Source organism: Lipotes vexillifer, unplaced genomic scaffold (assembly GCF_000442215.2).
Source record: "Lipotes vexillifer unplaced genomic scaffold, Lipotes_vexillifer_v1.1 scaffold533, whole genome shotgun sequence".
Classification (NCBI taxonomy): domain Eukaryota; kingdom Metazoa; phylum Chordata; class Mammalia; order Artiodactyla; family Lipotidae; genus Lipotes; species Lipotes vexillifer.
The window spans coordinates 1136241-1150771 of record NW_006773553.1 but is presented as its reverse complement, the minus strand read 5'-3'; the positions used below and the strand labels follow the sequence as shown (position 1 = coordinate 1150771).

Sequence of the window (14531 nt, the reverse complement as noted above, 5' to 3'; positions counted from 1 at the left end):
GGCCCAGCCACTCCGCGGCATGTGGGATCTTCCCGGACCGGGGCACGAACCCTTGTCCCCTGCATCGGCAGGGGGGGGGGGGGGGGGCGGCCACGGCAGCAGGTGGGAGGTTCTGTTCGTCACTGCTCTGCAGGCCCCGGCCTCGGCCGCCAGCTGCCTGGTAAACAAACTGCACAGGTCGGTCTGGCGGCCCCGGGTTTCACGTAGCAGCACTCCGTTAGGCTCCTCGCTCGCCCCGAGATGCAGTGACTACAGGCTGCAGTGCCGGGAGCCTTCGTTCTATCCCGGAGGGGGCGGTGAAGAGCGGGGTCCATTTTGTTTCTCGACAGTTCCTTGGGTCTAATAAAAAACTCTCCCTGCCGCGGTTCTGCACTCTTCCTAGATGGGGAGACCGTTCCAGAGGAACGAGCTCACCTCTCATGCTGCACGAGGGTCACCTGTCATCTCAATGACTGAAAAGCACCAGAAGCACAGAAAGCTTTCGTGTGCCCCGCCGAGTAGCTCCCGGGAAGGTGCTCCCTCGCCAGGTTCTTGCACAGGAGCTGGGCAGGGCCGTCGCGTCACGTGTGTTCCCTGGGCCCCACCTAACCTCCAGTTGCTCCACCAGCTGCATCTCCAGCGTCATGAGCACGTTGACCAGCTCGGTGATGTCCTCGCTGTGCTCTGCCATCTTTATCTCGAAGTTGGTCAGTTCAGACTCGTCTCGAAGGGAGCTTAAACTCTGGAAACAAAACCTGTGCTTTAGGAATCCACAGTTAAGTGTAATTCCTGAAGTGACAGGCGGCAGTTTGGTTTTGTGGGTCGGAACTTGGATTATGGGGTCGGACTGCCCAAGTCCGAGCGTCAGCTCCACCCCCTCCACGGCAGAGGCTGTCAGAGCAGAGGCCCCACCAGCTGGTGAGTTATTAGGCGTGGAAGGAGCGATGGCTTCAGAGTCACGTGGACCTGAACTGGGACCCGGCTGGGTCACCGTGGGACCTCGAGTGACTCCCGTCTCCTCGGGTGCAGGGGCAGAGAGCCTGAGCTTCACGAAGCCTGGGGATGGGTCGCTGTCTGTGAGGCCCTGGCTCACCATGGGCTGACTCAGCCCAGCGGGGCTCTGCGGGGGAGGTTGGAACACAAGGTGGGCCCAGTCTTGGGGGAAGCCAACTGGACCCCCGCAGCACCCCGTGTGCAAGTAGCTGCCAGGTCCGTCTGCAATGAGAGGTTCTCGTGGGCTGGAGAGCGCGGGCGTCCGAGCCGCACCCGGTACCAGCTGTTCACCGACGAGGGGCCTGGGGCCTTGGCCAGCAGATGCGGTGTCAGCGGAGTGACCAGGCGTGACTGGGGGGCGAAGGGTGTTTGTGGTCATGGCCACCCCATCTGGAGGAAGATCAGGCTCCTTCCCGGTCGGTATCAAGCCTGACCTGAAAGCAAGCGGCTTGCCCCGTGGGTCTCGTGTCGTCAGAGGCGGAGGGGCTGGGCCTCTGGCGGCTGGGCACCCGGAGGAGGAGGGAGGGGCTGGGGCGGGGCCTACCAGCAGGTGCTTCTCCTCAAACTTGGCCATCTTGTGCTTGCCCTGCTCCTGCTTTTCCTGGACGGCCTCCTGGACACACCCCATGAAGGTGTCGAGCTCCGCCTTCCGCTTCTCCTGCTGCTTCAGGCCGAACTCGAAGATGTTCAGGCAGATGATGACGAACTTGTCCTTGTAGGTGAGTGGCCGTTAAGGAAGCTCACGGCTGCCTGGGGGGCGCACGTGGGGGTGGAAGCAGCCACCGTAGCAGAGCTGCAGTTGGGATTTGGAGTATGAATCGGTGGTTGGGCATCTCCAGCCTGAGCCTGAGGGATTCAGGGAGGGTCCTGCGTGGTGGGGGTGGGGCGACAGAGCAGAGACCCCCGGGGGACCTGAAGGGGTCAGGAGCCCGGAGAGGGGGGAGCGGCCAGGGAGCTGAGCAGTGTGTGCTTTTGTCTCTGGGGCCCTGTTGTCCAGGCCGTCTTTGTTGCTCGGTGGCCACAGGTGCACAGGGAGGCTGCGGAGGTCAGGGAACCGCAGGCTCGGGGCAGAGAGCCCCGGGTTCAAGGCCTGGCCCTGCAGCTGCTTCTATGGCTTCCTCGCCGCTCTGGGCCGAGGGTCCCACATCTGCAGCGCCTGCCACGCGAGGGCCGCTTAGGTGCTGAGGTCAGGGGGGCTGCGGCGTAGGGCCGGGCTGGGAGGAGGGCCGACCCCCCGCACTCCGCTGAGCTGTGCGCGTTCAGGGCCAGCTGTCTCTCCGAGACTCGCGGCCCCTGCTCGGTGTCTGCCCTGAGTCCCTCAGCCACGATGACAAGCGCCCATCACATCCTCTGGGGGACGGGATGCAGGCTCAGCCCACAGCTCCTGACTGCACAGTCTGGACAATTCACCCTCTCCAAGTTCAGCTTCCCCAGCTGCGAGAAGGTAGTTGGGGTCCAGTATAGCACCCACCCCATGGGGTGGTTGAAACAGTTTTAAATGCTGCATGCAAAGCGCACGGCAGGAGCCCACAAACAAGGTAATGAGGGTCAGAGTCACAGACACGGTCAGCCAGCCCTCATCTCTGCCAGCCTGGGCCCTGCTGACCAGATACCCGTGTGTCCCTGCGCTCACAGCCGACCTGGTTCTCGAGGCCCTGGGTGGAAGGGGAGCCCCCCGGACTCCCGCGCCTAGGCCCTGGGGGCGGCCGTGACCCGGAAGGGTATGTCTGCACAAGCTCGCCCACGCCGGGCAGGTGGGACAGCTGGCTACCCTCCACGTCCTCGGCGTACATGCTGTCAAACAGGAAGGGGCCGTTCAGGTGCTCCACGAAGGCCGCCTGCGGTCAGAGACACGGTGGGCTCCCTGGGCAGGGCCCTGCGCTGGGCACCGGGGCCAAGGGCGCCCGGCCCTCAGGAAGGCAGGCTGGGGAAGGGCAGGCGATGGGCCCGGCACAGGCGGGGGTCCAGAAGCAGAAAACTGAAGGGTGCCCAGCTCGGTCCGGCCGGAGGAGAGGCACCACGGAGAGGAACGAGCTTTTCTGGCTGTCCCCCTACCCCCACCACCCCACCCCCGCCGCCAGGAACCAGCCAGGGTTCTTAAGGACAGGGGCTGCTCAGAGTCCCCGGCCCTTGTGCTGGAGGGGGGCCTGGGGGCTGTGGGATGAGGAGGGGCAGGTCCGTGTGCTGCCCTGACTGAGGTTCTGGCAGCCCAGCAGCCCTGGGCACCAGCTATCCTCAATCACAGGACAGGCTCTGGGGGCCTGGGCCCTGCTGACCTTCATGGCAGCATCGTGGGGCGGGGCGGGTCCTCCCACCGGTCTCCTACCTTGTGCCCCTCCAGCCCCTCCCACCGGGCCTGCTCGTCCTGCAGCTGGGCCCGCGTCAGGCTCTCCTGGTGCTTCAGCTCGTCCACGCTGCACCGGTGCTTCATCTCCGCCAGCTCTTTCTGTTGGAGGATGGGCAGCGGCACCGTCACCGGGCTCGTGGGGTCCCTCCTAGACGCTGGCCTCTGCCGTGCCGTGGCCTCTCCCGCGTGGGCGGGGATCCCCTCCCCGCCGCCCTTGCCCAGTGTTCTGAGCCTCAGAAATCAGTGGGGTAAGCAGCACGGGCAGGCCGAGGGTCCGCGGGACGTCCCTGGGGTGGAGGCGCCCAGCGCAGACTCGACCGCTCCCCCAGGCCTCCCCGGCCGGGCGCTGGCCCTCTTGTAGGGCTGCAAAAGGGAGAGGTGCAGTGGGTGCCCGAGCCACAGGCCTGGGCACGAGGTCTCAGCCCTCGGCTCTGGGCCCTGCCCGCTCTGGCCCTCCGCTACCCGCCCTGCGTATCCCCCTGCCTGCGCTGGGGGCTGCTGGAGCCCCAGGTGACATCACCTGTGCTAAGGCTTCAGGTACGAGCACCGCCGACCCTCTGTGCTCCAGTATCTGCTCCCCCCACCCCCGCCCCTCCCCCTCCTCTCTCTCAGGGCGGTGGCCTGCATGCCCTGCCCTCTCCCTCTTTAATATCCCTTCCCTAACCGTAGAAGCTATAGGCCATCAATGATACTGAAGCTAGAAATACACAGATTATGAAAACTTAAGTTTTGACTTCTTCTTTTGTTTTTTTTTTGTGGTACGTGGACCTCTCACTTTTGTGGCCTCTCCCGCTGCGGAGCACAGGCTCCGGACGCGCAGGCTCAGCGGCCGTGGCTCACGGGCCCAGCCGCTCCGCGACACGTGGTATCTTCCCGGACCCGGGCACGAACCCGCGTCCCCTGCATCGGCAGGCGGCCTCTCAACCACTGCGCCACCAGGGCAGCCCCGCCCTCTCCCTCTTATGCCGTAAGCCCCATGCCAGTTTCCAGGTCCCTGAACGCTCATCACGTCACAAGCTCTGCTGGAAACCACAGGGTTCTTCTCCACGGGCCTCCGTCCCAGCAGGACAAGCCCTGAACCCCAGCGTCACCCTCCTGCCTGTCTCCCCGCCCAACACAGAAAGCCCCCCGAGCTCACAGCACTCACCTGTTTGTGTGCTCTGCTGGGACTGTCCACCGTTCCTCAGGGCTGCGCCAGCCTTCAGGCACAGCCCCGGGCCCGATGGAAATGGGGAGGCACCGCAAGAGCCTGCCCTCAGCCCTGGCCGGCCTCGGCTGGGCCCGGCTGTCCTGCTGCCCGAGCCTGGCAGCACCAGCAAGTGAGGGGCTTGGGGCTGGCCCGGGGACAGGCAGCAGCATGGACGGGGGTTCCAGGTGCCCCTGCTTTGTGGGGCTCTGCTCTTACCACCTTTCCCTTATTACAAATCTTGGTGCTTCTAGGCAAAGCCTCTGAGTTGCGGAGGGAGGCTTTGTTTCCCGCAGCACAACGGGGTGCTAGGCTGGGTGGCCTGGCCCCTGTGGAATCTTCTGGGGAAGAGGAGAAACTGGCTGGGGAGGGGCTCGGGAACCATGCGGTGTCCGGCTGTGCATGTTTTTTTGGTGTTTTTTGGGGGTTTTAAAAATATTTTATTTATTTGGTTGTGCTGGTTCCTTAATTGCAGTACGTATGCTCCTTAGTTGTGGCATGCAAACTCTTGGTTGCGACATGCATGTGGGATCTAGTTCGACCAGGGATTCTAGGCAAAGCCTCTGAGTTGCGGAGGGAGGCTTTGTTTCCCGCAGCACAACGGGGTGCTAGGCTGGGTGGCCTGGCCCCTGTGGAATCTTCTGGGGAAGAGGAGAAACTGGCTGGGGAGGGGCTCGGGAACCATGCGGTGTCCGGCTGTGCATGTTTTTTTGGTGTTTTTTGGGGGTTTTAAAAATATTTTATTTATTTGGTTGTGCTGGTTCCTTAATTGCAGTACGTATGCTCCTTAGTTGTGGCATGCAAACTCTTGGTTGCGACATGCATGTGGGATCTAGTTCCCTGACCAGGGATCAAACCTGGGCCCCCTGCATTGGGAGCTCGGAGTCTTAACCACTGTGCCACCAGGGAAGTCCCTGTGCATGGTTTTATGATGAGCGAAATACACTCGGGCAGCTCTTCGGCCTATTCCAAGCATTTGAGCCCACGCTGCCTTTCAAATTATTGTCTAAATGCAAAAAATAAGACTTGAGAGTCTTGGGACTTCCCTGGTGGTCCAGCGGTTAAGACTCTGCGCTCCCATTGCAGGGGCCCGGGCTCGATTCCCTAGTCAGGGAACTAGATCCCACGTGCCCCAAGTAAGGCCCGAAGCAGCCAAATAAGTAAATAAATATTAAAAAAAAAAAAAAAGACTTGAGAGTCTTGGAATTCAAGATTTCAGATTCTTGTCCTGTTCTGGGACAAGAGAAGGCCATGGTCGGAGGAGGGGCTACTCTCTGGGCACCCCGCCCCTGGCTGCTCTCCGTGGACCCCCCAGGAAGACGCCCGTGAGTGGAGGGCTCCACGCTTGGCAGGCGGTGTGGCAGCCAGGACGGCAGCGTCAGCACTGAGACCCGGGGGCCAGCCCCCCTCCCTGCTTCCGCTGGGCTCTCCCCGAGCCCCACATCACCTCAGGCCCCACCCAGGCACAGGCTCCTTTCTCCCAGGAAAGGCACCAGCTCCCAGGGAGAGGGGTGGGCAGGTCCCTGTCCCCCCACTGCCCGCGCCCAGCACGCAGGGATATCCCGGTCCTGCCGCCAAAGGCCTCATGTCGGGCGGGGTTCTTTTTTCCAGGGGGCAAAGCACCCACAAACGTCATGCTGCAAAGAGCGGGAAGCTCACAGCAGGGGAGTAGGATAGAGGCAGGGGCGGTCAGGCCAGGCTGGGCAGTGGACTGGGGAGGGGGGCTTCCTCCCGGCCCTGCTGCCAGACCGCCAGGCCCAGCTCCCCGCTCAGCACCCCGGCCGCGGGGTCCCGGGGGCCTCTCTCTGGGGCTGGTGTTCTCGGCTCAGAGGGCGCTACCGTGAGCTGTTGTGGCGTGGAGGCAAGTCCTGACTCTGCCCTGAGCTGCTGACCCCGCTAATTAGCCCACCCTCGCTTGGTCCCCCGGCTTGTTCACCCAGAAAAGCAGACGGCCGCTTCGAGGTGGGAGGTGGCACGACAGTGACGGGGGCAGTAAAGGCACCGCGAGGAGGGCCGCCCTGCACTCCTCCTGTGGACGCGCCCCTCCCCAGACGCTGGGGCCTGCACGCTGACCCGCGGAGCTGGACGCACGAGGGCCACGCTACCATGTGGTCGTCGATGCGCTGGAAGTCCAGGTACACCAGGTCGGGGAGGTAGGCACAGATGAGCGTCCTGTAGTCCTCGGCTTCGGCGACCGGGTTCCCCGAGAGGCTGAGCGTCCGCAGGTCCTTGAACCGCCGCAGGTAGATGATCTGGGGGAGAGGGGGGTCGCCTGGGTCCTCTCTCCGTCCTCTGCCCGCACTGGGCGGAGCCACGAGGGAGGAGCCATGGGCTTTGCCCAGGACCCGTGGACCTGGGTCCCCATCTCCTCTTCTTAAGGTGGGTGCAGGGATGTGGTGCATAGGTGTTGAGAGGACCAAATGCCACACGCTGTGAGGGCCTCCACCTGCTCCCGTAATGCCCTGGCTGTGCCCATCGCTGCTGCTCTCAGAACGGGCGGCCTTTTCCAACTGTAAAGTGCTGTGCAAGGCCCAGCGCCCCTAAATTCAACGGAACCTGATTTACAGTTGGCCTGGACCAACTGGGTGGCAGCTAGTGGGACGTCCACTGACAGCCGTTTATTCTTCCTATTGTTAGTAACCAGGGGAACGTCAGCAAGATGCCCGTACCTCATCTCACAGCATCTCCTGTGCTTTCCTGAAGGAGTGTCTTTGTCATTTGTTTATTTGTTCAACAAAGATCACTAAGCATCTACCAGGTCTCAGGCACGTGCCAAGCCTTAGGGACACAGTGGGAACAAAGCCCTTATAGCAGGAGCTGGCACTCTAAGGCAGGGGACAAGAATGCTTTAAAAGTAGAATCATTGCTGTTTGCTGTAAGTGCTAGAAGAACTCAAAGGGGGAGGGGGTGGAGAGGGGGCCTTAGGAACCACGACAGGGGGGTTTTCAGTTAGGACTGAGGCCTCTGAGGCCTGAGGGAGCAGCCAGGGAAGAGCAGGGGCCAGTGCATTCCCAGAAGCAAAACCAGCACAAGCAAAGGCCCTGAGGCAGGAAAGAGCGTCCTGTACCAGGCACTCAGCAAGGCCAGGGGAGATAATGGAGCGTCCACAGCAGGGCGGGGCGGGGCCTGAGAGCTAGTGTCCCCTCCACGCCCAGGCCTGGACCTGCGTCCATTAAACTCTGCAGTGTCCGAGGGGCAGCAAGCCAGAGGGGATCTGCTCACGTGTGGCCCTGGGTACTGGACCGACCCAGGCAGGAACAGCTCAAGACACTCAGAAAGGTTTTCACAAGCAAGATTTGGGGCTATTGGGTGTGCCCTTAATCTGAAAATTCCTGAATAAGCATCATTTCCTGCAGAGCTCTCCTGTGCCCGGTCCTGTAGCAGCTGCTCAGCCCTAAATGACTCAGCCCTCACACCGGCCTGCCCCGCAGGCCACCACTCTCCCGTACAGATGGGCACGTGGGCCCCGGGTGCTGAGTCCCCGGCCCAAGGCCAGGAGGCCGGGAGCCCGTTAAACCTCAGCTCTCCACTTACACCTCCCTCAGCTGTCCTGTGTGCCCCCGCCGCGCGGGGCAGAGGGCAGCTGAGCGATCAGGTCTTGAACCCTGGCAAGAGGTGGGTTGGGTTTACCACCTCCCAGGGGTGTGCAGGGCAAACCTCCCAAACCACACGGCCTCCGGGGTCCGGCCCTCAAACACAGGTGAGCAGCCGGCACCTGACCCGCCCCAGGCCTTTCACCTAAACCGCCTGGCCCGCCCACCCCTCTGGTCTTGGTCGGGTGGGTGAGGGCGCGTCACACTGAGGGGCACCGTGGGGGAGATTTCTCCTGCTCTCTGTCCTGCTAGCTGTGGACGAGGAAGACTGCGGCCTGGACTGCTGGGTCACAGCCACAAGGAGCATCAGCCCAGGACGACGCTAAGGCCGGCTGAGCCAAGAGGTGGGTCGGCCCCCTCCACGCAGCCCTCTGCTCCGGCCTCGGCCATGGCTGTGATGGACGCGGCTGCAGTGCCCATCTCTCCCCTGCTCTCCGAGCCCCACCCTGCAGCGAGGCTGGGAGGGAGTTAATGCCGGGACGTGGCTCAGCCGTGGGGACAGGACTGGGGCTGATGCTTGGGCCCCGGCCCTCAGGTGTTCACTTCTGCACGCCCACCCAGTGGCACGGAGCCCCCATCACGCACGGCAGCAGTATCTGTCACACACCTGCACAGTGGCTGCGGTTGCCCCAGGGTCACCCAGCTTCCTGAGGTCACCCCTTGGCACCCAGGGCCCTGCTCCAGCCCTGCTGCCAGCTCACAGGGAATGTTGGCAGGGCAAGCGTCTCTGGTCCGCAGGCAAACCTCCATCCCTGCTGCACTCATTTGTGCGGGGGTGAGGGGGTGGGTGTTCCTTCTGAAACGCAGGCCTGCCCTGGGCACACACAGCGTAGAGCCCCCCACGGCTCTCCTCTGCCGCTCTGGCTGCCTGGCCCTGGGCACCGCCCTGCACCCACACCCCGACCCTTCCAGTGACCCGGGGCTGTTGTTGGTCTCTGTCCCCAGTGAGCACGAGCCAGAGGCCCCCATGGCCGAGGGGTCCCCACCCCAGCAAATGTCTGCTGAGTGAGTGCGGGGGCAGGGAAGGAAAGATCCCACCCGGGCAGGGGCACAAACAGACCCGCACGTGGGCTCTCGTGGCCTAAGCTGGTGTGTGAACATCATCGAGTCTGGAATTCTGGCTTTTCTGGGACAAGGGGAAGGTCGGAGGCTCAGCCTGCGGTCCCCTCGCCCCCCAGCGCCCTCGCTCACGTTCATCATGTTGTCGATCTGGTTGTTGCCCAGCGACAGCACCTGCAGCTTGACCAGCGCGTCCAGCGAGTTGATCTTGGAGATCCGGTTGTTGAACAGGCTCAGGTCCTCCAGGTTCACCAGCGTGTCCAGCCCCTCGATGGCCTCGATGTTGTTGAAGGACAGGTCTGGAGGATGGCTCCGGGTTAGGGTGACTGTCCTGAATCCAACCCCCCCGGCCCCCCGGCTCTGCTGCCACCTTCCTGACCCCGGACTCGGGCGAAGGCTCGCGTCTGTGCGGCCCTCGTTCTGGGATGGAAACTCCCTGGTGGGTCGGGGCAGCGCACCTTGGGGTGGGGGAGACCCGCGCAGGCCGGGCTGCCCCAAACTCCAGGCCGAGCCCTGGCTGAGACCTCAGGACCCCCTCTAGCCCAAGTTTCTCATCTTTGGGAATAAAACTGCTTTTCTGCCACCACGGGTTTGGGGGTTTGGTTGGGGTTGGTGTCCTTGAACACCGTTGGCCCAGAGGCCCAAACTGGGAACTTCTCAAGAGCTTCAGTTAAAGCCCTCATGTGAAAAGGGGACTCAGGACGTCGGTCTGGCCTCCCTGGCGCCTCAGGGGACGCTCACCCGGGACACTCTCCCTATGCCAGGCCCTCCCTGGCCATTTCCTCGTTTGCCATCGCCTGCATCTTAGGGCTGAGGGAGCCAAGATTCAAAGGGGCCTGGTGGTCACGTGCTCAAGATCAAGCGCACGTGAGGAAGGTAGGGTGCAGAGGGCGGAGGGAAAGTACAGGACCGGCTAGCACGCTGGCAGAGCGGGACCTGAACCGGGTCAGCCTGCTTCCTTTCGCGCCTGCAGCCGGGCTCTGCTCTTTGCAGGCGAGCTGGTAAACGTTTAACAAGAGGGTGGGCACGGGCAGCCCTGATCTGTAGCTCTTGCTGACTTCGGTGGTGTAAATGCTCCCACTGTGGCCAATTTCAAGCTACCAACAGGACGGGCCTGAGTGTAAAGCTGGGACAAGATGTGGACAGTCAGCTTCTGGGGGCAGTGCCAGCCGGCACCCGCTTGCCCCCCGCGCTGGGACAGCTGACCGGGCCACCAGCCAGGCCTGTGCTGGCAGGCGGGGGCAGCGCACGTGGCTGGACAAAGGCAGGCTTCTGACTCTCTGAGGGGCACCTGACCTCTTGCCAGAACTTTCCCCTCCGGCTCTCTTGCCGCCCCCCCTCAGAACACTGGGCATCACAGGGGCATCTCACGGGGACCCATGACCCTTGTTTTATGTCTGCGAGACTGCAGGGCCTTCAGAGGGGGTGAGGCTCAGGGTCTAGGCTGACCCGCCCCCTCTCCTCGTCCATCTCCTGGTGGTGCAGGTGGGCCGCCGAGCCCGGGACTCAGCATTAACAGGTGCTGGGCTGCCAGGAGGGCTTGTCTGGGTGAGACCTGGGCCTGGCAGTCAGGAGACTTGGCTCTGGGCTGCTCTGCTGCCAGTACGTGCAGCTCCAAGTCCACCGGCCCCTCAGCCTCTGCACCCGTGAGATGACACTGTAATCCTGCCCCGGAGGGGGTTGCTGTGGTCTGGCGGCCATCCTCACAACCACAGCTGAGTGTCCTGCAAGCTGGGAGGGACCTCGATGCCCCAGGTTGCCTGTATTGGGAAGCAGCCTGACAGGATGGAGGGGACGTGGCTTTGGGATCAGACAGGCGTGGGTCTCGTCCCAGCTCTGCTGCGTCTTGGTCACGGAGCTCTGGGCGGTGCCCTGGCCTCTGGAGCCCCTAGGGTGGCTGGGAGGGCCAAAGAAGCCCTCTCAGTGGGCTCGGGAGCTCCCAGCCAGCCCCGCCCCTCGTTAGGTGCCCGCTGCCAGACGTGAGGGTGCTGCCCGAGGCTGGCAGGTGGACGCAGTTCGGCAAAGCCCCTGCCGCCTTGGCAGTGAGGACTGGACCCCTGGAGTCAGGCTAGCCCCCTGCTCGCTGTGACCTCAGTGTGCTCCCGTCTACAGTGGGGTCGCTGTGTGGTTAGAAGGCCTCACATGGAAAGCGCACGGGCCATGCCTAGCAGGTAGAAAGTGCTCAGTGCACGCTAGCACGGGGATGGTTAGTTCTGGTTTGATCTGGGCCCCCCAAATAGCAGAGCCCTCAGTTATCTGTCACCCTGAGTCTAGAGTACCTAGACGGAGTCCAAGCTGCTGCCATGAGCCCTCCCGGACTGGGAGGTTTGACAGCTGGGGCAGATGTTCTGCCCTGCGGTGTCCAAGCACATAGGTGCTGAGCTTTGCCCAGCACAGGCCCAGGCTTCCTTGCTCCCAGCAGATGGAGTTCCGGCTGCACCGGGGCCGCCACGGGGCTGGCAGGGAAGTTTACCCGGGGGGCAGCCTCGGGAGGCGTCACTGCGGGCTGGGGGACACACGGGGGCCTCACCCAGCCAGACCAGGTGTGTGAGGTTCTCCAGGCCCTCTATCTTCTCGATGATGTTGTTGTCCAGCTGTAGCTTCCGCAGGTTCTCAAACTGCCAGAGGCTGTCGATGCGGAGGATGTCTGAAACGATGTTGGACACGCTTTGGCTGGGTCCGGCCCGGGTCAGGGTTAGGGTACAGTTCCAGGGTCTTGGGGGCCGGATGACTGATGCTGACCGTGGGAGAGGCCCCAGAGCCCCGTTGCCTTCCCCGGAGCGCAGGGAGCCCTGGAGGTGTGGGCCCCACTCCGCGGAGCTCTGGGTCCCTGTTGGTGCTGCCGTCCGGGGCCACCACAGGGCCGGGTGGGCCCGCGCAGGGTAGAGGGGGGCAGGGCCTCCAGGGCGGGGACTCACAGGGCTCCCCCTCGGAACACCTGGGCTCAGGACACAGGGCACGGGCAGGGCCCCCCAGGGTGACAAATAGAACTGAGGCTGCAGGGGTGGCCAGTCAACTAGTGGAGCCATTTGGAGGCTGCTCTGGCCACATGGACGGAAATAGTTAATGTCTGTGCCCACTGACCCTGCAATGTCTCTACCTGGAATCACACGCTGTGCCAGTGCCCGAGGATGAGGCCCCGAATGTCCATATACGGGGAGGGGATGAATCGCCCCACAGAGACAGCTCCCAACGTCACTGAAGTGCCTGACCCTACGGCCGCTGAAGACTACCCCCCTGGTCAGGCAGCCGACCCATCCCCTTGCTCCTGAGCCAGGCGGAGCTTGGTCTCTGTCACGGCTGCCGGGAGCTCTGAGTAATGCTTAGTGTGACAAGCACACACTGTGTGTGTAAAACTCTAGAGGCCTGACCTTGTCTCCGGTTCTCTTAGAAACCACAGAGAGCTGTTGTTTACATGCCCCTTTTTCTATGTTTGCTTCTTTAATGATTCCCAAAACATAAAGTTAGAGTATGCCTATTAAAAGAACTGAAATAACATAGAAGTGAAAGGAGTAAAAAAAAAAGAAAAGAAAAAAGCCCTTAATAGCCACACATTCGGGGCAGCCGTTTCAACATTTATTTAGACGGGCAGGCGCCCTTCCCAGCTGCCCACCCCAAGCTGGGTCTCGGTGGGGGGGCGGTGGGCAGCATTTCTCTGACCCAGGGCCCTGTCCCTCCCGGTCCCCAGGGCTGCCTGGGATGGAGTTTGTTCCCCAGCTCTGTGGTCACATTTCTTGGAATGAAACCAGCCCCACCTGTGCTTCTGGGGCAAGGCCCAGCCCCGCCCCCGGATCTCCTGGTCTGGATTTTCCTTCTCTGGCCCTGGCCTTAGACCAACGGCCTTGGCTGTGATTGGCCCTGCAGGCACCAGCCCTGGGCGGCTCCCCCACCCCTGGGCGCCCCGCCTGGCGCACCTGTGTGCTGGCTCTTCTCTAGGCCTCAGCAGTTCACGTGGAAAAGCCAGAACGACACGAAAGAGCCAGATGTATTTGACAGCATGACAGGGCTGCCCAAAAAGCCCATTCAATCTTCAACACGGACAAGGGATCTGCCTCCGCTGCCACTGGCTTGGTGCAGCCCATTGTCATGGCTCCCTGACCCTCCTCTGCTCAGGACCTCCCTGGGCTCCTGCCTCACTCGCTCAGAGCCAGACGCCTTCTTTCGGCCCCCGAGGCTGATGCTAGCAGATCCCCGCCCGACCTCACTGCACCCCACTCCCCTCCTCTCCTCTCTTGCCTCTACTTTTCTCAACAGCACACGTGTTCCCCTCCCTCGAAGGTCAGCTCCACGAGTCCCTGGTGCGCAGAGCAGCGCCCTGCCCGGGACAGGCATCGGCTATGTAGTGGGGGAGGGGCAGCAGAAGGAGGTCTGAAGACCACTCTGCCTCCCCTTTAGCCCTTTCCCGCCGAGAGCCTCGGGGGCCCTCCCTGCTCTGGGCAGCCTGCGGGCTCCGTGAGGCCGGCCCGGGCCTGCCGTGCGCACCACATCCCCGGGCTGACTCAGTAGCCGCTCGTGGTCACTGGGTGAGCCGGCAGGCCAGCGTAGAGGCCCAGGACACAGCAGGAGCGTGAATCAGCCCGGTCCCTCTGCTGTGACCCGCCCGCGCCGGACATGAGGGGTCACGGGACCCCCGCCCACCCGTCCTGCTTCCTCACCTATACCCTCCGCCCCACTCGCGGGCCTCCTTTAGTGAGCCGGGCACCGGGCCTGTGCTATCTGGTCTTGTCCTCCCGGCCAGCGCCTGAGACACGGATTCCGGTCACGCCGGTTCACAGGTGGGGTGCTGAGGACCTGCCTGGTCCCAAGCCACATCTCCCCCCCAGGCTGTCCTGCACCCCAGAGGGGACCCCCCTTCTGTTTCCAGTACCTCCTCTGAAGCTGCTCCCCCAGCACATGGCCCTCCCCCGACCCCGCACCTTCCTGGCCACGTGGACCACCCTCCTAGGTCCCCCCCCCACCTTTGGGGACCAGTGTGGTCTCTGGGGGGTCACTTAAGACTTGGAACGGGAGGATGTTACCTTGCTTTGTTCTTACTCAGAATTGGGAGTGTTGTGGCTGTTCAAGTGCTACCCACACTCGGTATCAGGCTCTAAAACCGCCCGTGCTGGTACCGCGCCTTCTGACCCAGGCAGCGCAAATGCGACCGCCGGCCGCGGCCCACGCATGGAATCGGGGACCCCTGTGCCCACCCCGCCCCGCCCCACCCAGGATACGCACTCTGGAAGTCCAGCTGCAGGGACAGGACGTCCTTGAAGAGGATGCCCTCCTGCTTGGCCAGCTGCCCGGCCTCGTCTCGCAGGCCCTGCTCCCCGACGGCCAGCTTGAGCATCTCATCATCCATCACCCTGGGCTCCACGTCGCACAGCCGGTTCAT

General features: G+C 63.0%; 1 protein-coding gene across 1 annotated transcript in view; it reads right to left on the bottom strand.

The window, feature by feature from the left end:
* The window catches only part of DRC3 (dynein regulatory complex subunit 3), a 20123-nt gene extending 5592 nt beyond the window's left edge, over positions 1–14531 (bottom strand). Inside the window, exons 1-8 of the mRNA XM_007448382.1 lie at positions 14375–14531; positions 11688–11804; positions 9290–9456; positions 6611–6757; positions 3299–3418; positions 2698–2810; positions 1517–1691; positions 590–721 (exon numbers count right to left, since the gene is read on the bottom strand). Of these exons, the coding sequence (XP_007448444.1) occupies positions 590–721; positions 1517–1691; positions 2698–2810; positions 3299–3418; positions 6611–6757; positions 9290–9456; positions 11688–11804; positions 14375–14531 (1128 nt within the window). The remainder of the gene's footprint in view (positions 1–589; positions 722–1516; positions 1692–2697; positions 2811–3298; positions 3419–6610; positions 6758–9289; positions 9457–11687; positions 11805–14374) is intronic.